The 24,037-nt window shown below is 43.2% G+C and overlaps 4 protein-coding genes across 4 annotated transcripts; 3 read left to right on the top strand and 1 right to left on the bottom strand.

Moving 5' to 3' along the window:
• Nucleotides 1–6,266: 6,266 nt before the first annotated feature.
• EAF02_010678 (uncharacterized protein) lies at nt 6,267–12,261 on the top strand. Its single transcript, XM_038906726.1, has 5 exons — nt 6,267–6,648; nt 6,776–7,456; nt 7,525–7,699; nt 7,775–9,297; nt 9,359–12,261. Exons 3-5 carry the CDS (start codon nt 7,660–7,662, stop codon nt 9,953–9,955), a joined length of 2,160 nt encoding a protein of 719 aa, XP_038753596.1. The 5' UTR covers nt 6,267–6,648; nt 6,776–7,456; nt 7,525–7,659; the 3' UTR covers nt 9,956–12,261.
• A 1,905-nt stretch (nt 12,262–14,166) lies between these two features.
• Nucleotides 14,167–14,454, top strand: EAF02_010677 (uncharacterized protein; the record flags this gene model as incomplete). The annotated part of the gene is made up of 1 exon (XM_038906725.1): nt 14,167–14,454. The coding sequence occupies one exon, from the start codon at nt 14,167–14,169 to the stop codon at nt 14,452–14,454; it is 288 nt and encodes a 95-aa protein (XP_038753595.1).
• A 5,171-nt stretch (nt 14,455–19,625) lies between these two features.
• On the top strand, nt 19,626–20,795 carry EAF02_010676 (uncharacterized protein; the record flags this gene model as incomplete). The annotated part of the gene is made up of 2 exons (XM_038906724.1): nt 19,626–20,339; nt 20,409–20,795. The coding sequence occupies 2 exons, from the start codon at nt 19,626–19,628 to the stop codon at nt 20,793–20,795; spliced, it is 1,101 nt and encodes a 366-aa protein (XP_038753594.1).
• A 675-nt stretch (nt 20,796–21,470) lies between these two features.
• On the bottom strand, nt 21,471–23,439 carry EAF02_010675 (uncharacterized protein; the record flags this gene model as incomplete). The annotated part of the gene is made up of 2 exons (XM_038906723.1): nt 21,471–22,828; nt 22,926–23,439. The coding sequence occupies 2 exons, from the start codon at nt 23,437–23,439 to the stop codon at nt 21,471–21,473; spliced, it is 1,872 nt and encodes a 623-aa protein (XP_038753593.1).
• Between the last annotated feature and the right edge of the window lie 598 nt (nt 23,440–24,037).

Here is a 24,037-nt window from a genome sequence, read left to right as displayed (position 1 = left end):
CCTGTCCATGCATGGAAGAAAAAACACAAATAGAACCAAAGATGGAAAGTAAGCCTTCTGAGTTTTATAGTCTTTGTTGGTAAGTATCAATACAGTCATATTAAGAAGAAGTGTTATTGCAACAACTAGATCATGCAACAAGAAGATCAAAAAATAGCAGCTGATGGAAATCAACGAGATCAGCTGAAAACGAAAATCGATATATGTCAATTCTTGGCAAATTTACCAGAGGTATTTGGAGGCCCGGATGGTGCCGACCGACTTTTTCAAAAATTAAAAGTCTTGTGCGAGGCAGTAGGCCATGCAGGTAGCCATATGGGAAATTGCACGGAGTTTCCCTTGGTGGCGTAGTAATCGAAGTACCTTAAGAAGGCGCGCTTAGTTGGATGGGCTACGCATCACACAGGAAATAAAGATAGAGAGGAAAGAGGAGCTTAAAATAATTGAAAACTGTCAGCCAAAAGTTTGGTGGCGCAATAGAGACTGATATTTGGTCTGACTGAAGGTTATGTGAGCTTTATTAGTTTGGTATCGTGGCTCCATCTGATTCATTGGACCACTCGTCAACGTTGTTGTGTATGGTGTGGTGTCCGTCCAGTGATTCGGTGCCGCAAGCGACGAGTATAGCCCTGGCCTGCTCCCTGGCATAATGGAATACAAGCGTAGGCAGTACAAAAGAACCTAATAGATGATCGTAACTTTATTTCACATCACACCCGAAAGGCCAATCTAGCTTTCGAGGCAAGTCGGTAATGAGGTATGAGTATGGGGCCTTGCATGAGGTAGGACGAAGTACAACAATGGGATGGATTCGACAATATCGTGTACTACGACGATGGAGTCACGGATTCTCGAGCCGAGTGATTATGAAATGATCGACATTGATTTGAGATGAAGCAAGGAAAAACTCGAAATATTGTTATTTTAATGATTCTGCCTGGGGCCTCTTTAGCAGTTCAAACTATTGAAGCCACACCCCAAGGAAGAGTGAAAAGTTATCTATCTTAGTCCCCAGTTTTGGGATCATAATTAACCCAGGAGCTGTCATATGAACTAAAGCTTATTATTCCTTGGTACCTGTAAATCCGTCGTTTTTTGTTGGAAAAATACGACAGAACTGATTGATGAATGTTTGAAGGCTTCTCAACTTAATGCATGAAGATGGCGAGCAAGGGAATGAGATATGAAGTAAAAGAAAGATGAGTTAAGTACCTTGATGGTGGCTGCATCTTGATATTCTTATGTGAAAAGCCCTAAATTGTTGCCACTTTAGAGATAGGCTTAATAGATAGAGTGCCTATATAGAGCAGAGTAGATTATCTGTTTCGAAATTTGATAGGAGCGAGGGAATATTCTTTAGCAAGATGATACCTCCCTTGAAACGGAATATGTGAAACTGGACAGATTAACTTTACGTCCCAAATGACAAAATTTCTAGTTAGATTGTTGATCGCTTCATACGTGCAGTACGACCAAGAGTACGAACAGGAGGTAATATTAGGTTCTTTTTTTATGTAAAAGCAGCCTCTCATTTCTCTTCCACTTCATACCTAAGTATTTTTCATGACTAATCACGTCCTAGTACTCTTTTGCCCTTGTAATGCTGATATCTATAAGCAGCTGCCCAATCCCATCTACTCAACCACACGAGAGGAGTCAATTATTTCAAAACAAGCACAGCCACGACTGATATCAAGGGTGTTCATCCAATCGTACAATTCACTTATCTAAACGACCAAAGGGAGCATCATCCACATCTCCTGAATTTACTACTTGACTAGGATTAGTTCGGGGTTACTTTGGGAGAATCTCCGCATGATCTGGTCAGTTCTCTCATTATTATGTCAGAAAATGTATCGATATTGTATTTTCATAATTTCACCACAAAGATCGAGCTATTTGTTGCGATGCCTTCTATTAATAGTTCACATGATTGAATAGCAGACGAGATAACTCGGGTTAGTTATATGGATAATGAGTTACGAGGATTGAAGAGGCGGTCGCAAGTACTTTGATCATTGTAATACGCATTCCTCTTTGCTTCCTTTGGACAGCAAAAGAAGTAAATCTACGTGAGTGGAACGAAGAAGAGAAAGCACTGCAGTATTAGGAGGACTAAAATACGGGGTAGTGTAGTTATTCCTCCCTTTCTTTGATTTCACAGCAGCGGTGAATACGATTTTAATCTGTGCTCCGACGGTCACGACGGGAGGCTTGCGGCTTTCTCGTAAGGTTGCGAAAAGCTTTCCATGGTTGAGCAACAGTCGATACAAAATCCCCAGTATCTATCCCAGCTCTTTAACTAAATAAGGAAAGAGTTAGAATATCAATCTGGCTACACCGGGTACAAAAAGGGAAAAGAGGTACGTATTGTTCGTTGAAATGAGAATTCGGATTTCCTTTCCGAATAGGCCTGTCGTTTGTGGCGTCCAGTGCCTAGTGATCCTACTCTTCTAGCCCTGTTTAACATGCACAATATGCACACCTACCTAGGCATAGCACTCGCTCAGGTCATCTACATTATGACACTCCCGAACATCCAAGTGTCGATCTTTTGTCTGCAGCAACTTTACACTGCTGCCGTGATTCGTCAACTAAAACCCCAACGCCTATTCATCATTAAGGGCACCTTCAACTACACTGATGATGGAAAGTGTACTCATCAAAAATCTCAATTAGAATCATCTAAACTTGGTCGGGAAAATCCACTTCGTGAATAGATAGTTCTGCAATAATATTGCCTCTTAGAACACCAATTCTCGCTCCAAGCATTTCAGCATGAGAAGTGACAGCCATCAATTCCTGAAAGAGTCGAGCATCCCACGCCCATCCCGCTGGCCTTACCAGCTCTGGACCGAACCCGACGAAAGCGATTAAAGCGACCAAAGAAGGGCGGTAACTTTTTCTCCGACGAAGTGATCATTTGTGCTTGTGTTGCCAGGAGAATATGTCGAAAAACTCGAGCTGCTGTACAATATTGCGCAAAAACTTTCTGGGTATTAGCGTCTATCCCGAGGGGATTGTCTATACCTATACTACGACCGATAGCAAGCAGACCCAGCGCTACGGGAGAGAATAGTAAATGGAGTTCAGATTGACGATTCCGATGAGCTCACCAGAAGCTAAAATCGGATCCAGATGATGAGATCGTCGGACTTAGATAGTAATCGATAGACCCGAGATGCTATATCGAAAAATGGGAATTGATAGCCAGGGATGAGTTATTAACAAGGTAGCAAAGTAGTCTCTCAGATAAATGAATGATCTTCTCAAGTGCCGAGCAAAGGAAGGGAATAAGTTTCACAATTGACCAAGCATGGATGTTAATGAAGGGTGCTTTTATACCGTATGTACAAAGTCTAGTGACGTTCATTTATGCAAGCATTGTATGCGAGATGCAAGTTGCCAAAGGGCAGATGATAATTTCTTCGGAATATTTCATTTGGGCATGAATGAACGGTACCGCACTTTTGGATTTCTTTGTACAGCTCTGAATAGTGTAAGTGGAATTACAGAATTACGTGGGCATTTGCGTGTAAGTACCTACATACACTAGGTACCTACACTTCTTTAATTTACCACGAGTTGTGATGTGGAATATGATGAAGGTGTATAATATATAAGATGCAGTAGAAGATTGAATATGATTAAATGAAAATAATATCCATACGTGTAGTCGCAATAGTAAAGAGTAACGCTATCGATTTTTTGTTGTACTTGTTTGTGTTATGCTGAGAACAAAATTAAACATCGTTTGCTCAACCGAGAATACCCCTTCATCGACCCAAACAAAAAGTAATTATTCCTGAGCCCTAATTGGAAACGAAATAAAGTATGAAACGACTGCCCCTCAATCATCATCAATCCATTCGATTTTCGTTCTACTATCTTTCTACTCTAAAATTCCTATGCATCTCATTCGATTATTCTACGAAAGCGGAGAAGTATATTATTTCAAGGTTCTGGGGGATTCCGGACAGTGGAGTCTCTTGTACCCGTGGCTTCTAAATAGCTTCTAAACAAGGGAAGCTCAGGGAAGAAAAGAGAGTTTACAGGGTAGAGCTCTAGGGAGTTAGAAGGGATCCCTCAACTTGTCATTGGCTTTCAAAAGGCTTATAGAGACAGAAAAGCTTCCAATTTGTCACTATTTTTATATTAGTCGTGGCCCTATTTGATCCACTAAATAGCTTCGCCGCAATTGAATCGATGGGCCTAGCAGGGGCAACTACGACCTAGGCACGTTGTACGACAATAACATCTCATCTCGCGGCCATCCATCTCACCCGTGGATCTATTCCATGTAGAGTTGATTACCGAAATACTTCTATCATGTAGCCAAGCTTGGAAATGTCAAGTACATCGTAGAAAATGATGAACAGGGTAAAAGTTCCTTTTCGAAATTTCGATTACCCTTGTAATAGAACGATCACCCCCATATAATTCCCTGTAAGCTCAAGGAAAATAAAAAGATCTTTCGACAGGGACTTGTAAGAAAGAGGAAACTCATCCGAAAAGCGGAAATTCTCCTATACCCAAAGCATAATCCTTTTCCGAACAAGGGTCCTCTTTAGAATTCTATTCGAACTTGTAACCCTGAGCTTGAGTGGGCTTGCTTTCCTTGTAGGCTTGTCTTCATTCCACTACCTCCCTAGGGAAAAATGTCACCGCCTCTTAGAGTAAAGTTCCGTCATTTACATTCCCATCATGAACTTTTGGTACACCATTGTTTTTCCTGTAAATTTTGTAACAGTCCTTTTTTTTTCTCTCTCAAAAATAAATAATAAATAATATTAATTATCATTTTTTTTTAATTCATACCACCAAGATCCCAAGAACAAAAAAGAAAAGAAAGAGAAAAAAGCAAGCAATTTCTGTCCAATCTAATCCGAAGCTGGATGTCGAAAGCCTCCCTCTCCACATTCTGAACAAATCGGCATACAGTACAATTCACATTTCGATCTCATCATCAATTCAAGCCGCAGTCGCCGACCTACAGTATCGATATCTACTTTCATCGAATGAAGCACACGACAAAACCCGATTAGATTTGACCTTAGCTTCAAATTCCTCAAACCTAAGAAAATCATCACTTTCCTACGTCCAAAATCTACTCCACGTCTTTACTCCTCCTAGAAAGAAACCCGGTCGTATGCAAGAAAACGTATTCGTTATCCCCTCCATCAGGGAATGCATGTCATAGATTTAGTACTCATCCTACATCTCAGTTCAAACAACAACACTCTTCTCCCTTACCCAAGTCATATTCGAAGTCAGCATCGAGTTCGAGAAAAGCTCTCAGCCAAACTCTAATGTTCCTACTCTGATCCTATACTGTCCACCTCGGTCTTCTACACATATGCACAAATCTCGACGTTTTTGATTTCTTTTTTTCTAAAACAAGAAAAAGCTTTGCATACTTCGCATCTTTCATATCTCGCTCATCAAATTCAACCTTCGATAAAATACTAATTGGTGATCACTACCACTTCACTTCCGACACGCTCTTTACTATATTATACCATTTATATATATTCCTTTCTGCGTTAAGAATATATCTTTTTCACAGCCTTTAAAATTCAAATCAGCGCTTTCCCCCCACTACATCTTAACCTATAGTTTCAAGATTTTAGCAAGCACCCAAAACTGCGCAGCATTGCACCAAAATATCGACCGCATATTCTCAACCTTTACAAAGTCCCTTTGCCCGGACTCGGAGTCAACGAAGCACCAGTGCCTTATTCCAAATCCTCTGAAGGCAACAGCCACACTCGACTACCCATATCAAGAACGTGTCTAGCCTGCATCCGAATCCTGCCGCTCGAAGCCTCCATTTTCATCCCAAACAACACGTCAACCGTTTTTTGATTTATACAATACACAATCGGATAAAATTTAGAGCCGGAAGATAGTATATCAAAGTTCGAAACTATAACGAGAATCCGATCAACAGACCTGATCGCGTTCTCTTCCGTGGAGAGTAAACAAACCAGTTAGAAAGCCTTTGATTTGGCCCAGCCTTTTCCAGGCGTTTGAAGCATTTTCCTGAATCGTTGAAATTGGTGTGACCACATTCAGCAGATCAGCCATCCATCAGCCGCCTTTGCACCATACACGAGATCTGAGCAATCAAGAAAAAGGCCACACGCACGCTTTACCTTTTTAGCTGACTACTGCCATTCTTCTTTGCCCAGTACAAGTTACTTAAGTTACTCATAAAACCTGCAAGTGCCTTCTAGACCCACCATTTGTATGTATTTCACGCTTTACCCTTTTTATTTATTCTTATTTTCACACCATCCTCATCCTTGCACCTGGGAAGTCATATGTGCTATTCTATATACGGGACTAGGATGGTGAATTCATAACCTCCACCTCAATCACCACGCAACCTTACCACTAGGCTATCGTTATACCCTTGGTCGTCGATGTGCACATGTTACTTACTACTTACTCACTACTACACCACCTTTCTTAACAACTTGTCACCAGCACATTCATCATGACAGCATGCTTCTGATATACGAATACTGACATTTGCCTCGCAACGAACAGGTTCTGTTAAAAGGTTCGACCATTCGGGTGGCTGCATATCTTCTGGCAATCCGTAAATCCTATCGAACATCCAAGAAACTTCAAATTCTTTGTCCTGTACGTGCCTGCACCCTACCCTTACTATGAATGCGACTACGCTATGAACGCCCCTCGTCAAGCCATCTTGAGAATACTGTTGTTCTCTTCATGATTTGTAAAGTTACTCAGGCTGATTGACCCACAGAGTTTCCTTTAGAATCGTTATCGACACTTACTATTTTAGTTTCATGCTCCCGAGACTTTGTTCAGACGATTTACGCCTCTGCCCTAGTCATATCTAGAGTGCGGGAACTTAAGATCGCTAGTCAAGATCTTGGAAAACAAGCGTTGTTGAAAAAGCATTCAGCTCTGAAACTATTTCCTCGACTAGCCTGTTCCACTCAAGTTCTATTACTTAAACTCGGCATCTCATCATTAATCGTTTTAAGTCGTTGTCGATCGAACTTTAATTCTTCCCAATAACGGAAACAGAAAAGGAGCCACTCTACCTAAGAGATCTAGGGTATCAAGATCTATCTAACAGACTACCACTATCCACCCAATACTTTGTCACCTAAGTCTATCTTTCAAGATACTCCACTTCTATCGAGAGTTCTCTGACCGATTATAATCCATTTCCTCGAATCTTCATATAGATACGCTGTGTAACAACACTCAAGTTCTCGCTCTTCTTCACAACATCATCACTTTAAGATTTCTACAATTTCCATGGACCAAGCCTTCTACAATATTCTCGATAATCAATAGTAGAACTTCTTAATTCGTGGAAGCTTCTGCTCAGTGTTCTTGTGGTGTCGATAGCATCTTTTAGCCTTACTCCTCTCCCACCGCCAAACTGGCCTACTCAACTTACACCTTGTTCGACGTATGTATATTCCATGACTTCACACTGATGAAGATATTCTTCCTGCTAATACAATGCTTTCCCTACAGTCCGAACACCTATCTTCTGGTAGACCGATAATAATTGACGAAACGTATCCATCACCAGAGACTACAGCCTTACACGAAGGAGGGTACGAGGGAGCCCTTGTGCCCCGGGCGGATTCCCCGACAGATATCCTGTCAATGTCTGCCTACGGGAAGCCGCAACCACCACAGCTTCATGGTTAGTACAGCGAAGAACGACTTTATACCTTGACTAATAGTTATGCGAACGATGAAATCACTAACTTTGAAGTAGGCTACGAAACTGCTCGATCATATCCAGATAATGCATTTCCATATCAGACTCCTTCATATGGAACGCAATCCTCAATTCCAACATCTACTCCGGCACCAGTTTACCACAATGCCGGGCAGATGACTCCACTAGGTTATGGATCGGGTAGCACACGTACTACTTACGATGAACAATCGGGACCTTACTTGAATGTTGGGTCTACGCCGATACCCGAAGTTACATCGTTCTCGCCCCAGCGGGGAAGTCAGGGTACTCCAGTGAGCGTCTACATAACTACTTTGTACGAGCTATTAACCTCAAACTCGCCGACCTTTTATTTGGTATTTGGACAACAAAAATGCCAGGCTTCAGTAAGAAAAATGAATCAGTCAGGAGGGGTTTGCAGTTATATTGTGAGCTGTGAAGTGCCTCAATTCGCATCTACAAATTGGTCCTCTTCTCGAGTACCAGTATCAATGTTCATGGAAGGTGATGGAGATGTTATTTCCAAGGTTGATGTCGGGGATTTCACTTTCGAAAGCGACGTACACTCACTTGAAGGAACTAGAAAGCGAAAAATCTCGACTGAATCCGCGGAATTGATGAGGAGCCCACCCAAACGAAATTCACAACAGCTAAAGCCAAAGGAGGAATTTCCTTACGCATTCTCTTCAAGTGATGGCTCGCCATCTTCATACTCACCATATCTTCAAGCAAGTTCTGCCTACAGTAATATGATGCCTCAGTACAATAGATCCGGTGCCTACTCAACCCAGTCAGCGCCTAGAAATATGGGTTATGGATATGGAAGTTCTTCAACATCGTCACCACCCACCCTAAAAGCTCATTCTCCGCATGTATCTTCTTGGAATTCTGGCTACGCAACAATCGGTTCAAGTATGGCGCGAAGCCCTGGATTGCCATCCAACTCAATGCAGCGATCAAATATGTCATCTTTGCCGTCTCCTGGCAACCCAGCCTTGATAAGAACTTCGACCTTGCAATCTTCAAGTCCGGGTGCCACACCTCATGCAGGCCACACGTACAATCCTTACCCAATGTACGCAAATAAGGCGAAACTGGAGATTAGTGGAGATTTAGGTGATATGATGGTAAATAATTGGACTGCAGAAGAATGGGAATCAAAGAGGCGACTTGTTCAATTCAAACGATCACAATCTGGTTGCACGATTACGACAACTTTCAACGCCATTTCAGCCGATGAACGACCGCCTCAATCCGTTGTAATAAGCTGCATATACTGGGAAGAAAAGAATGATTGTTATGTCACAAGCGTGGATACTATTACTCTATTGGAATCACTAGTCGCGGCAAAGTTTACAGTGGAGGAAAAGAACAGGATACGGAGAAACCTGGAAGGTTTCCGACCCGCAACTGTATCCAAAGGAAAGCCTGACAGCGAGGAATTTTTCAAAGTCATCATGGCGTTCCCTAACCCTAAGCCTCGTAACATTGAAAAGGATGTCAAGGTCTTCCACTGGAAGGATCTAGGTCCCGCTCTGAAGAAAATCATCAGCAAATATGTAAGCACGCATCACGACATTTAATTCTTGGTCTGAACTGAATACTAACAATGAACTATAGTCCGCCAGTCCTGCTTCAACTCTTCCACCCACACATGCTCCTGCCCTTCTGACACCTGTTAGCTCCACTGGTTACGCTACGGAAGCTTCGTCTGCAGGCTTACCGTACACAAGTGATCATCATGGAGGAATCTCACCCCGATCAATATCAGGATCAACGACTTCCACATCTTACAATTCCAACATTCCCGCACAAAGAGCAATTTCACCGCAAGGTCAAAAATCAATAGGTTATCAGGGTGGTCCCCCTGATCTAAGAATTGCAGTACCACATGGTGCACAAGAATCGAGTCATTGGCCACAGGGAACTGCACATCACATGCCTACACCACAACAACAATATCAAGCACAACTTGGAAATGCGGCAGCCGTAGCAGCAAGCGCTAGAGGCTCATGGGACTTATCGAATTATCTTGAAAATAGTTCCGCGACTGCCGCCGGCACTTCGGGTACAGGGGTTGATTATCAAGGTCAAGGCCAACAACATCAGACGCCGAGAAACGTTGTAGATTCTTCAATGGCTGGTGGGGGCAATGGAAATCGCGCTCTATCTTCGCTTCAACATCAACAGCAGAGTCAGCAGATACCGCGTACTTGAATCGTGAATCGATTACGCGGTCCTATTGGATGGGAGGTGTAAGCTGAAGTCAAATTATGAGCTTAATGCATCACATCTGATAGGGAACCTGGGATTCCGTGGGTGTGTATGAGAGCGTTGAGTGGGTGTCTTGTGCTGTGGTGCTTTTCATTCTTCCTCTACCGTTTTTCGAGCGATGGAATCCATTGGTCATGGGGCGTTGTTTCTCTTTTGACATGGGACATGAAAGTGGGTTAGTGCGAGATGATGGATGCTCATTCGGCAGAAGTTATCTCGTATTACCCTCACATGCACATTCATGCATCAACATACCTTGCACAAATCCATGCACTACCACCCTGACAACCCTTGCTGCACATCAATCTATCTCTAATCGACAAATCGACCTATCGACAAATTCATTACCTTCGAAACGACTACTATCTACATTCAAGGCATACAAAAATACATCTTGGTTGTTTTGTCGTTATACTTGCTTCTCTAAGCGACCTGCGTTTCCCGAAACACTGTTGTTTATTCGTTGCTTTCGATGATACTTGCTTTCGATGGATCTACGCATACTACCATGGCTTGTTAAGAATTTAATATCCACTACTACCTGCAACTGCCACAATTCTACTACCTTGTTACCTATTACGACTATACTATGTCGATATACAGCTGGATCCTCTGATGGCTACATTCCTCCTCCACACCCTCTTCAAATCCATTCATCCCACTCTACGCAATCATCTTCGTTCTATAACACAGCCACCATACCACCATGTTACCGCCACCCGCTTATTTTCTTGTTTCTTACTGTTTACATGCATGACTATCTATCTTCAGATTCCTTATCTATCTTACTCGTGTATCACCTGATGCACTACGACACTACCACACTCGGACTCGAATATTCTCTCAATACTTAATTTAGACTTCATTGCGTATGTTTTTTCTGGATGGGAAGGGGCGAAACGGATGGCTCTGGCTGGACTTATTAAAAACCATTGGTGGTGTGGCGTTTATCAATCCAGTTGCTATCTACTGCATCTTATCGTACTAGCATATACCAATATTCCTTTTGGCCACTTATCTTGCGTTATTTTTCCCTATTTCTTGCTTTGGACTTCTTATTCGTATCAGTGCTACATATGCTTTATTCGATGGCTTTTCTGGCATTCCGAAAACGATCTTGTTTCATATCATCATATGGCATCATCACTGGCACACATATCAAATGAGCAAGACCTACCTACCTATCTTGGAAACCATCCCTAGCTATGGAATCTACCCTTGCTTGCTTGGCATATCTTTGCACGATTTGGAGAAGTATGTATAGCTTGCATTGCATTGTGCATATTGCTTGCATGCGAATAACTCCCGAGCATCACGGATTTTAGCCTATTTCGCGTGGATTGGCCAATACACCATACTCTGCAATACATTGGACACAAGAACGCCCATGCGTAACTCTGTGTTCTCGTTAAATAACGGGTTATCATTACTTTAAAGTTCCATCGATAGATCGGCTTCATTGCTCCACAGTCAGCTTTTTACGATGAGAGGGTGGGCTTGCAGATTTGTCACGGTCTCTCTTCGCTGCCGCTTTATCTCCGATCTAGCCAGAACAGATCTTGAGTCTTCTGGTTTCTTTACAATTTGTCTATTACTACTTAGCCTGCTTGGATTTGCTTTGAATTCTGTTGCGCAGCGGAGGTGTTGAGGAGAGATATATCTTTATCGTTACTAGATACCATTTGAGCGAGTCCGTCGAGTTAGTTGAGACATCAATTTGTTTTCCTTTCATTTATATCAATTTCCTTTACGTTTTATTTGTCATTCGGGGTTTATATAGCTAGCGGGTCAATCATTTTCCATTTGTATTGGACTGGATACACGGGCGGTAGGGGCTAAGCCGCAGTGGGTATTATAGGTTCGCATAGGAGAGGAGTTGTTCGGTCACCAAAAAATACGTGTTTTCATTCTTTTGTTTGGGTCTGATGTGGCTTGGTTTGGGAGGGTCGGATGGATGTGCTGGGTACGTTTTGCGGGATTTGGACTAAAGCAAGGTTTTGATTTTTGTGGAATTACGGGGTACACATCTGTATGGTATCGCGAGATCTTAATGGGAAGGGAATGAGAGATCTCGCTCGGTAGAGAGTTGAGTATGGATTAGATGGGAATGACGAGGAGATCGACGAGATGAGATGAGATGAAAGAATAAATTTTATTTTACTATCTATCTATCTACTACATACTGCCTAGGCATTTTAATTGGTTGTAGGCCTTGCATTACTTAATTCTTAATAAAAGATCTTTACATCATACTCATCCTGAGGTATTTTTTTTCTAAGGTGAATGGAGCTTGTTTCATGTTGGCTTACTTCTGGTGCGAGGATCCTATGGGAATTTACCGTGACAAGCATCACTCCCTTCCAAATGCTTTCAATATACTTGTACCCTGATAGAAGATCTCTGACTACAAACCCAAGGGTTAGTTCAAACTCAATCTGCAATAGCCTCGTGATCTTTGTACGATCACACTAACCCTGACCGACATATGTGTCTAGAACCTAATTCTTCTTGAAGATCTCGCGATTTCAATGTCTTATTTACGCCGCCAAATCCTGCCATCATATATATGATATGGGTGAGATCTTTCAATTTGAGTTTGCCCCTATGCTTTAGTAGATGGGATCCCTGATTATCAGTCAAGAATTTGACAAGTGATTGGACGTCTAGTAGCACAGATACATTTCGTGGTGCTGAAGGCGACGGAGATAGCTCCGTTGCAAATCGAGGAGGCAAGTAAGCGGTAGGATAACTAAAGACTAACATGTGTAGTTGAGCTTCGGAAATGCCGATGAGTATCTCGGTATAATTTTGTTCTTCGGAAATACTAGCAATTCGATTGGCAAGAACGGCGAAGATAGACAGTGCGGGATGAAATGGTGTAGATTAGCGGCCCACAAGTCAAAAGGAAACAAAGAATTTCCAGCAGTTTGGGTCAGAACCGCGACCGCATTTTAAATCTCCTAGTTCTGTATTTCTGTTCATTAATTTTCACCGTGTGCTGTACTGAGGTTATGCAACTATATCCCCTAATGAGATCAAGTCACTTCCAAACCTTAATTTTCTAGCACAATTCACTAGAGAAATCCAGGTATTGGTATGCGTATCATATGCAGAAAAGGTTGTACAAGATACAGCATAGACTCGGAGACTCGGGAATCGGATCATTTTCTCTAGTATTGTACGCTATGAAACATCGATGTACGGTATGTATGTACAGTGAGTGGATCCCTTCGGGTATGTTGTGATGCGGTATTGTGGTCGAGTGTTACGGGAAGCATAGGTGTTTAAAGAATCCTGGGCTGGGACCGGAACACAAGACTGGGAGGTTGGGGTACACAAAAACTCGGGATGTATAAAAATCTCTTCACTTGTTCACTTCTATTGTCTTGTATTAGCTGGAGCAGGGCCGAGACAGGAAGGATACCCCTTGGGGATTGCGTATAATGAAATGAACTCACTCGGAATTAGTGTCTAGATTGAGCCGTTTTTTCTTGAGATTCTAGATAGGTGAGGAATATTGAAGAAGGGTTCAGAACGAGGAAATTGGGAATATCGTCAGGTGCAGCGCACATGAGGAAACTTGGACTTGAAGACTGGTGGGTTGAAGCTGTCACGGTACTTGTTCGCAATTCCGTGTGACTGGATGAGTGTTTTTCATGTAGGTATGCATGCATGCTGCAATGCATATGCAAATGTAGAGCTACGTTTATGGTAATATCTACGGGTAACGGGTCTTTGCGCAGTGGTCTTGTGGCACTTTTGTTGTGTTCTACTGGTTTATGCTATGAATACTATGGTTATTAAAGTGGCGTATTAGTTTCAGGTTTATCAGCTAGTGCTTTCTTTCTTTCTTTCATCACCTCATGTTCATCGAGGCGCCAGTCGCTTTTAATCAAGTTTGTAGTTCATCTCAATGTAGAAATAGATTGAATTGCCTGTGTATACGGGGAAAGTTCCAATAATGGGCATGGGCTCCCTTTTTTTGTCAGTTCAAAAAAATGTACTTATGTCGTACATGGAATATTACCTCCTACTATGTCGGGCCACATCGGCCATCATAAATCGAGAAGTCTCGGTCACGGTCTCAGTTCATTATTCATCAAGACAACATGAGAATAGGGATAATCATATCGATGATGATGGAGACTCCAACCATGTCTAACATCAGAATGTCTTTCTTCAATACTGACAGTATTACTTGTGATTTTGTGCGGTTACCCATGAAATCAAGGGCAAGGTCTCAGCTTGTCAGCGATGATGTGGATAGATGCGAAAACCTTCGATTTGATGGGCAATTGCGAGACCTCGAGGAATTCCAAGATCTTCTAGGGTTGATTATCGTGATGGAGATGACGCTTAGCCATCCGTATGGTCAACTTCGTTGGCAAGTTCGAGTAGTGTATCTAAGTGGAGGTTGGGGGAGTGGATCCAGACCGGGTTAACAGTAGTTGCATAGCGCGCCCCCACTCTTAGATGACGAGATGATTAGCCCGGACTCATCATTTGTGGAGCTCTACTGCAATTGGAAAAACACATCGGGCCACCATCAACCCAAAATCCTGAAATGGCCGTTGTACGGAGTTATTGTGAAAATGATAACACAAATTCGGATCTGCCAAGAATGTTGCAAGGATGTAATCATCTTTCAATTTCAAAGTCTGTGCATCGATAGGGTCGTAGATAGTTACTAGAAGTTTCACGCCAGTGAGTAGTTGCGGCACCGGGAAGATCATCGCTAGCTGCAACTTCGAAATTACTTGGCTGGGCGGGGACGGGCACTAAAGTAGAATCGGCGAGATGCCATGCCAATGGATGTGGGGATGAATGTGACCTTGCTTAGCTCAAGTCTGAGCGTATTGTTGGTCAATTAGCAAGTGAATTAGTGAGATGAGATGGAATGCCAGCGATGAGTTGTCGAATAATATTGAGTCATGATGTATTCGTGGTCGTGTCGATTGGGAGATAGGTTAGGATAAGCTTGGCATCTTGTTAAGGGGGTCTTTACTTTCCAGTTAGTAGGAAACTATAAGGCCCTTGAATTAGCATCTGGCTAGGTAAACTGTCAGTGTGTGTCTATGTGAGACGGGAATAAGCCGGAGAAGTGTCGAGTGTAAGTTCTCTAGTGGGGCAAAGTATTGAATTGTTAAGGGTAATGATGTAGAAATAAGAAATACGTTAGAGTTTGAAGCTTAGACGCATCTGTGAAGGACGGTGAGTAGAGAAGATCGTGAGCGGCAAAAATGATCCCCACCTAGGGAAGGTCCATGGAAAGAATAATTAGTGAGTAGAACGATTCCGCAGGTATTTAGGCTAGCATTTTTGTCTTGAAACTGGAAGTAGATCTTATTTGCCCAAGCTAATTCATGTACTATGTAATTAATTATGTGTAGCCTTTCAATGCTATTGATGACTATCATGTTAAATTGCCCTTCGCTCTTGAAGCTAGAGCCTTCCACGGCTGCCGGTAATTCTATCCGAGCAAGGAGTAAGCAGCGCCCGATGCCACAGCAGTTTTGATCGAATTCCAAGACAACGGTAAAGGTAGTCTGAATAGGCAGAAGTTACAGTTTCAAGGGTATCTCAAAAAGTCCCCCCCCCCCCTTGACTATCTTGATATCACGATGTTAGGAGCGGAAAGCTGTGTTGCTGAAGATAGATGCCGGCACCTTCCTCACTTTCTCACCGAAGTCGTGATATCATTAATCCTCCGAGGAAATAGTTCTTGTGACTGGCGGGCATACGTATACCAGGGCGTTGAGTTGACGTAGCCTGGTGGAAGCCTAAAGCAGAAAGGGGTGTGATGCGTAGGCGAGAACAACACTTTCGGAGGTACATTGCGTTGCGATGAATTTTGTACACAATACTCAGCAACACGCTCAATAACTCCAGTGTTCAAGGTTAAGTGACTCGAAATTTTAACCGGCCACAAGTGTGAATCATTAGAGTATTGAAGTAAAAATTATTATGATCATGAGGCTGTCTTGTGAGAGCTTCATGCCGGCTTGTAAGGTTGAGTTTGGAAACACATGTGCCTTAGGAATCGAGATCAAACATACTCGGGGCCTGATAAACTGGTCGCAGGCTAATATGGTGTTTGCCTCGTAAGTACGCCTCGGCGACTAACTATTGTTGGTGAATTACCCAAAAAGGACGCCTTTTCAAGAGTAGTTTATTGGAATCTATCGCTATGCCTTATATAGGCATCTTGGAAGCCCAAGGAAGATGCTACTCAGAAGAGATTAGACATCTCAAAACATCTTCTTGTATCGTAGGACTGATATTACGAAAAATCAGCCGTGCAATTGAGAAGAGATATCGCAAGGCTGTTTTTCTTAGCGACCAAGATAAGAAGCAAACAGCAGAGGAATGGATCGCAGTATCCAAGCCTTTTGATCCTGTATTAGCTATCCTGGACATGTGCGCATTCAATTTCAGGAGTAGTAATAAAATCAATGCGGTTCAGACTTGATCTAGGAGCACCTAGAAATAAATTAAAATACCACGGCTTGCTATATTTGTCAGCGCCATCCCCGTTTTCGAATTTTACTACACTATTCAAATGCATTGGTCTGGAATCAAGACCTCTTACTGCTACCTTTCAGCTTCTTTGGGTGTCGATGGATACCAGCTCTACGGTTTGGTAGGATCATAAAAGTTTGAAACTGCCTGCGCCACCATCAAAATCCTCGCCCCACCATGTGTTGATGTTAAAGAAAGAGCTCGGGGCCCAGCATAACGGTTTTGTTCCGATGGGAATGGAAGTGTACGATAGGATTAGACATAATTAGATAAGCTTAGCCAACATCTGTAGTATGCTGTAGCTGCTGGCTCAATGAGGTGTATGCTCAGGTTGTATGGGGCGGAGTTGATATTATGCATGATCCTTATGTGGCGGTGCGGCGTGGTACGCATGCGAAAATGCATCATAAAGGATCTAAAATATCTGACGTTGGATGATAATGAAAACCATTCTCAAACAAATGAATGGGACTTGAGGGAAACAAACAACTATACAAAAATTGGTGATGGTGGTCAAAAGCTTCTTCATACCCTTGATCGCTTAATCAGGGGATTTGACTACAGGGATCACTTGAAAGATGATTATTACTCTGGACGCCATGTAATGGAAGATGACTTATTGACAAGTGTTTGTAAATCCATAAACATGTTGCTTACTTCATGCCAATGACCGAGAAATCTCCCAAACAGGACAGAATTTTTAATTGAAGCTGTCTGTTAATGAGCTATAGTGATTACGAAAATGCCACTCCCGTGCTTACCTTTTTAGGTACTTACAGTCTTCCAATTGCTTCAAACGCGTATCAGATTATATTTCTATCTGCAAATATCTGCCCGGTCGTCGTGGTCGTCGTGGTCCTAGAAAATTACCAACGAGGACATTGCGGACCATAGATGTCTTGTGCAGCTGAACGGGCTGAGGCTCGATAGCATTGAATTTCTCATTGTTGGATACTGCGTTGGCATGACTGTATCCGATCTGCCATAATATTTCAAAACGGGCCGGAATTTGACCGGCTAATGATTGAAATGATGAGTCTCCAACTGGTGGTGGCTATTTTGAACCTTGATGTGGGATAGCGGCGATGATTGTACGGTAGCTTTTGTCTGTTCCATATTTCGCCCGCACTTCTTCAATACCGTAGCTAGGTTGGTGCACTGCAGAATCTCTCAATCGCCGTTATTCATCGCCGGATCATTGCAACACGGTAGTTCAAAGTTTGCGTCTCCAAGAGATAAGTGGAGATGAGAACAATAATTGGCAGGTCTTAAAGACAAAATTTTGCATGTCTACTTACACAGCGTCCAGCCTTTTAAATCACGTGTGCTTATTTGAATCAGTATGGAGGATTCAAGAAGCTGAGAATACCATTGCACGTTGTACTTTGTTTCGAACAATATAGATGATTCAATTGAATTGATTAGACTGTATATCCTCGATCATATACTATTCATGTGATCGTACATTCGTTGGCTCTATCTAGTCAAATTGTGTCCATGTGACGGTCATGACTTGAATGACTTGATAGTGATATCAACTTTACATCTCTATAACAGATCAGTGGCCGTCGACTAGGCTTAATCGGCCAATATACGATCGAGTAGAAAGGCCGTCAAGTTGAGAATCTGATTGTCATCCCCTTGAATTACTGTGTGTTAATACTTGTAGCCTATTTATGTCGAGATGCAATGGATGAAATTTCGGATGTCCAGATGTGAAGAAGTCTGCCAGTGCACAATACAAACTTCGATCGATTGGGTTGTTCAATTGGCAGGTGGACACCTCTGGACAAAGTTATTCGCAAGATTGAGTCTGTACGCCTACCTTTACTCTCAGATATGCTCCGACCTATGGATCACAAGCGAAAGGTTGAATCTACCAAAATCATTTTATTAAATTTGTGCATGCAAATATCTTTCCAGTACTCTATGTCCCCATAGTCGTGAGGCCAATAGCGCCGCCGGTTCGTATCCAGATGCCTGCACTCACAGATATCAAATACCTTGAAGATCAAGAATTTCAGCGGTGAAGGCTCTACTTTCCGGCAGAGCGTCTCGTGTGGCTGCAAAGACCATCAAACTTTATATAGCGGCCAATACAATGGGCAATGACCACCTTGAAGATCTAAAGCATACTCTTGAACATGTTCCTCGCCCGCCGAGCGATATATATATCCACATTCAAGCTTGATTTGTAGCTCAAAGAGAGTGATAACACCACACAGCAGCCCTCGCCACGCAATACTTCTTAATGCAGCCACTCTTGCATTATTTCTGGCTCGTTATTTTGAAGAAAGGAAATAATGGTAGCTGCTTGACTTATGATTCGAATGCCACATTGATGCGTCGGGCGATTTTCATCTCAACTTCTGACACTCAAATCTTTATACGCGCTTGGAAATATTGAGTCTTTTTCAGCGGAATTCTGGCAAGGAAGGATAGCAGCTGGCAGAAATGGCAACGACTTCCATCCGCTTAAAAGTCGCTTGTTCTAAGATGAAGTAGATGAAGCCTGTCTGCTTCTAAGAATCAGCCAGACCATATTTTTTTCATCAATGAAACCCAAAACAACAAGAGCAATAAGGTCTGAGAACTTTACTTCCGAGTTTCTACGGAAATCGCTTGCAAATATTACAATTGTATAGCTTGTGGCCACATTGACCATATACTATGCGCACTTTCCTTATTGAACATCGTGAAATTTCCATCTATCCTTCCCATGTGAGAACTCTCCACCTGCCAGAAGAGAAAAAACTTGCGGAAAGTGACCGTCCTCCTAGACTAGCGGAAGATTGTCACTTCATCAATTTGCACTTCCATTGATACCGCTTGTAGTATATAAATCATAATGTTGTCTATCATTAGAGGACTGAGGACCACTGCCACTGGGAATAGCACTACTACTACCAAGATTACTACCAGCATCAAGATTATCATTGAGATAAGCCTATCTGAAATATTCAGAATACAACTACCGTCATGACTGAGACTAACGTTTGGTTCAGCATCACCAATACCACTACAATTACCACACCCACAACCACAACCGCAATTAGGACCATAAATGAAACCACAACCACCTAAATATTCCAACATGAGTCTCTCAGAAGAATCCCTCACCTCACAGTCCTCCACCCCTAAAATACTCATATCCCCATCAATTCACAGCTCACCCCAAATTCTCCTCTCCAAAGAAGGCCAAACCAAATCTTGCTATCCACCAGCACATTTCCTCCAAGCAGACCCCAAAACAAAATCTCCACATCGCAGCATCAATCAAACCAGCCACCTACCCCCCTCAACCCCCGGTCTCGACGTCTGGATCTCCGGAATATCCAATCGAAAAACTCTCGAGATGCTCGGCTTTCCCTCACCCAACTCACACATCCCATCCCTAACCTCCAACGCACCATCATTCCCCTCCACCATCCCATCAACCTCCATGATCCCAGCAAGCAATCCCACAACCCGACCCCAAATCCCCGCATCCACAGTCCTCAACTATCTTCTCGAGACGTCCCCCAGAAAGCTGCACATCAACCTCAACGGATCCAAACGCACCAGTCAAGTCGAAGACAAATCCGAAGACTACGCGATTCTCCGCTGCATCGCTCATTACGGCGAGCCACGCTACTGGGTTTTCGATATTGAGGATCTTCACTGCGCAGTATGTTGCAAACGGATGCGCGATCGGCGACGGAGAGATTACGAGAAGAGGGGGAGATGGAGCGAGAGGGTTAAGGGAGCGTGGAGACATCAGCATTGTGTGAATTCGTGGTGTCATGGAGAGTGTACGCATGAGCGACGGGTGAGTTATTTTCTAGCGAGATGGAGACTGAGATGGAGGATAGGTGTGCTGATGAAAATTGTAATCTAGTCTCATAACGTACTCGCTCGTCTCGGATTTGCTACGACCCGGAAAACTAAATATATCCAACTCGCTACCTCATCTGCACGCATGGATCCGGATATACTCGCTTCCGCAATAACGGTTTTGAAACCCTTCGTTGGGAAACTTTCCGGCTTGGAAATTCTTCTTGTTTCGTCTTCAGATGCGGTTGCAGGATCGAGGTATATGTGGAATGGATCGAGACAAGAAGCGCGGCGCTTTATATGCTGTTTTGCGGAGTTGGAGGAGTGGTTAGTGGAAGGGGCGAGGTTGGAGATTAAGGGGTTGGGAAATTTTGGAGAGTTGGAGGATATGTGGTGGGATGTTAGGAGGAAGTGGTGGAGGATTGGAGGGAGGGTGGGGGGTGAGAGATAGATTGAGTGTTGAGATAGATTGAATGTTGGGATGGGAGAAGGAAATAAGGCGAGGAGGGAAGATGGGGAGATAGGAGTGGAGTGATGGATGGATATGGATGGAGGGTAGATGGAAGTATCTTAGTCGTGGTATACTATACCAGAACAGCGAATTGTCAATCAAAGTGATTCCAAACCCTGAACACTTTTCATAAATCCAACCTGCCAGATACCTCATGCATAATTCTGGCCCATAATTTTATACGCATAACTCAGGACCCATCTCATCTACCCAAGAACCCGAATCACTCTTTTGCATTCCCAATATCCCTCCCTTCTACCCATGAATATAAACATTGGTTATCTTATGTATTGGACGCTAGATTATAAGCATAGAGTTCTAGACATGAAATATATACACACGGAGTGGAACGCTGGTATTGGGATGGGGTTACTTGCTCCCTCCCCTGTCTCTCCCTCTCATGTAGATTGAAAAAGTGTGTAGAGATGATATCAAATGATATGATGCAAACATGTACACACACGGGGATAATAAGAAAACGCTAACGTAAGCATATCGAAACTTCAAAAGATTCCTCACAATCACAATCGAAAGGTATCATATCATTGAGAAGATCTTCATTCTCATAAGTTTTGATCTCATCTCATCCCAAGTATCCCAAATATCCCAATCATCTCACAACATATACAAAAACGCCGTTTTCCCTTCCCTCCCCCTTCCCCTTGTCTTCACCTTCCCATTTTCATTCGCCACCAAACCCCTCTCCTCTTCATCGTCCTCCCTCTCCCCCTCGCCTCCACTCAACCTCCCATACCTCCCCCCAATACTGGCATTCACCCTCCCCAACCACCATCTCAACCCCAGCCCCAACCCCGCCACTATCAACATAACCCCCGCACACACTCCCATACCCTCTCTATAAAAGGGCGCTTGCGTTTCCGGATACAATCTCGTGCCGACCAGCGGCCCACACTGCCCCACCATCTGCATGATTGCGAATCCCGTTCCCTGTCTCGAAGCCGAGGGTTGATTATTCAGGGTCCAAGTGATGAGAATCGTGATGACGGAGAAAAATCCCATGCAAGCGGGATAGATGGCGAAGTAGCGGAGAGTAGGGGAGAGGTAGTGGGGAGGGAGAGTGAGGAGGGTGTAGCCGAGGGAAGAGAGCAGAGCGTGGAAGATGAGGAAGGGAGAGCGAGAGCGGAGTTTATCCGAGAGGTAGGAGGTGAGGAGGACGGAGAGGAAGGAGAGGAGATAGGGGGGTGCGGAGAGGGCTTGAGAGGTCGAGGGGGAATGCCCCATGTGCGTTAGGATGGTAGGGAGGAAGATGGGCATACTGCTGAATGCCATGTTTGAGAAGAAAAACATGAGGGCTGTGAGGTAAACTTTCGGGTCGCGGAAAGTAAGAAGTACTTCTTTGATTTTGAGACCGGATGATGGTTTAGTTTTGGCACTGGGGGAAGAAGTAACTTCATGACGAAGACGCAGACGCGCAATTTTCTTCTCGCGAGTAGTAAGGTAAGAAGCCGTATTGGGACTATCGGGAATATGATGCCATGCGAATAGCGCCACAAGAACGCTAGGGAATCCTTCCACGAGAAATAAAAGTCGCCATGGTGCAATCGGGGAACGTTCTCCCAGTTTCACAATTCCCCATGCCAAGGAACTTGCAAAGGAAGTTGCGAGGGGAGCAGCACTCAAGAAGATTCCCGTCCGAAAAGCTAATTCTTCTCGCTTGAAGAAAAAAGATAGGTAGAATGGTATTCCTGTGAATCCAGCTTCTCCGATTCCCAATAATGTTCGAAGAACAAGCAGTCCTGCGAACGATGTCGTGATAGATTGTAACGACGCGATGATTCCCCATGAGAGGACAATAACCGTGATATAAATATGCGCCGGTATGATCTTCCATAATATACTCATCCACTCGAAACAGATATATGCGATATAAAATGCCGTGATAACCCATTCATATTTATTCGAATCTAAATGTAAATCTCGTTCTAGACCTGCTATTTTCGCATTCCCGATATCTGAAGAAAGAAATCGTTAGCATGTTCAACTCCTTTTATTAACGAGAAGGTGGATGTGGATGAAAGAGTCATTATGAAATAAGGTGAATATACGTACTTGATCTGTCCAAAAAACTCAACATATATAGCAACGCAACAAACACCACCAATTTCCTATCGAATTTCCTCACCACGGTTCGTTCTTCATCTGGCGTATATAACTGATATGATTGTACTGTCGAGAAACTACCCCTCCTCCGACTAGTCTCATCGCGATAAACATCGTCATCAGAATCCATATCATTATTCAGATCCAAATCCAGGTCCAAATCCGCCTTCTTCACTTCTTTAAACTTTCCCTTTTCCCGATCTACCGGCTGCCATCTCTGCATCTTATAACTATCATTCTGTGCACGCTCTCCACCCCTCATCCCCATCCCCATATCCATATCCAACTCCGAATCCGAATCATCACTATCATCTGCCCCCTCATCCGAATCAAAATCCGGCGTCAGATGCACGACTTCTCTATCTGCAGAAGCGGTGCTCGACGAACTCGACCCGGAGTGCGTGGTTAATTGCTCATCTGATGATGTCTTGGGAAACACATGTTGAGGGTTGCGAAGCGCCATTTCGGCGCATGAGAGGCATGCGACTGACCGCGAGTACGAGGAGCTTGCGACCGAAGGGAGTTAGACCACAGGGTGTCAGACAGACCAGAGGGAGCCAGACCAATGGGAGCCAAACCACAGGGTATCAGACCGAAGGGAAGTAAGTAAGTACACTGAGATATTACCAGGCGAATAAAACAAATAAGATACTAGGTAAACAAACAAGATCTCAACATCCAGCCAGTGTATCAACCAACTACAGTAGGTTCCTAAAATCCACAACCTATGATCGCCATCTCGGAATGAGTTATATACCTACATAAACATAAACATAAACATAAAATACAAATACAAATATAAATTTAATACAAACAATTCAACAAGTAAGATACTCCATCTATATCATTCTATCATTTTATTTTATTTCATCGCAATCATCGCAATCATCTCAATCATTCATCTCCTATACTCGTAATTACAATACATCCGATTCGAACAGCTCTACTCGTACCACCTAGGTAATTTCTAATTCCTAATTCCACTGAAACCCTGAATTTAGAATTCTGTAGGGGTAGGTAATGAATCCAGAGAGAGTAAAATGTACCGACCCGGCTTGGCA

Source organism: Botrytis sinoallii (genome assembly GCF_014898435.1).
Source record: "Botrytis sinoallii strain Bc 23 chromosome Unknown BSIN_026, whole genome shotgun sequence".
Classification (NCBI taxonomy): Eukaryota; Fungi; Ascomycota; class Leotiomycetes; order Helotiales; family Sclerotiniaceae; genus Botrytis; species Botrytis sinoallii.
Note: the sequence above shows the minus strand (reverse complement) of the source record. Positions and strands in the feature narration are given on the sequence as shown.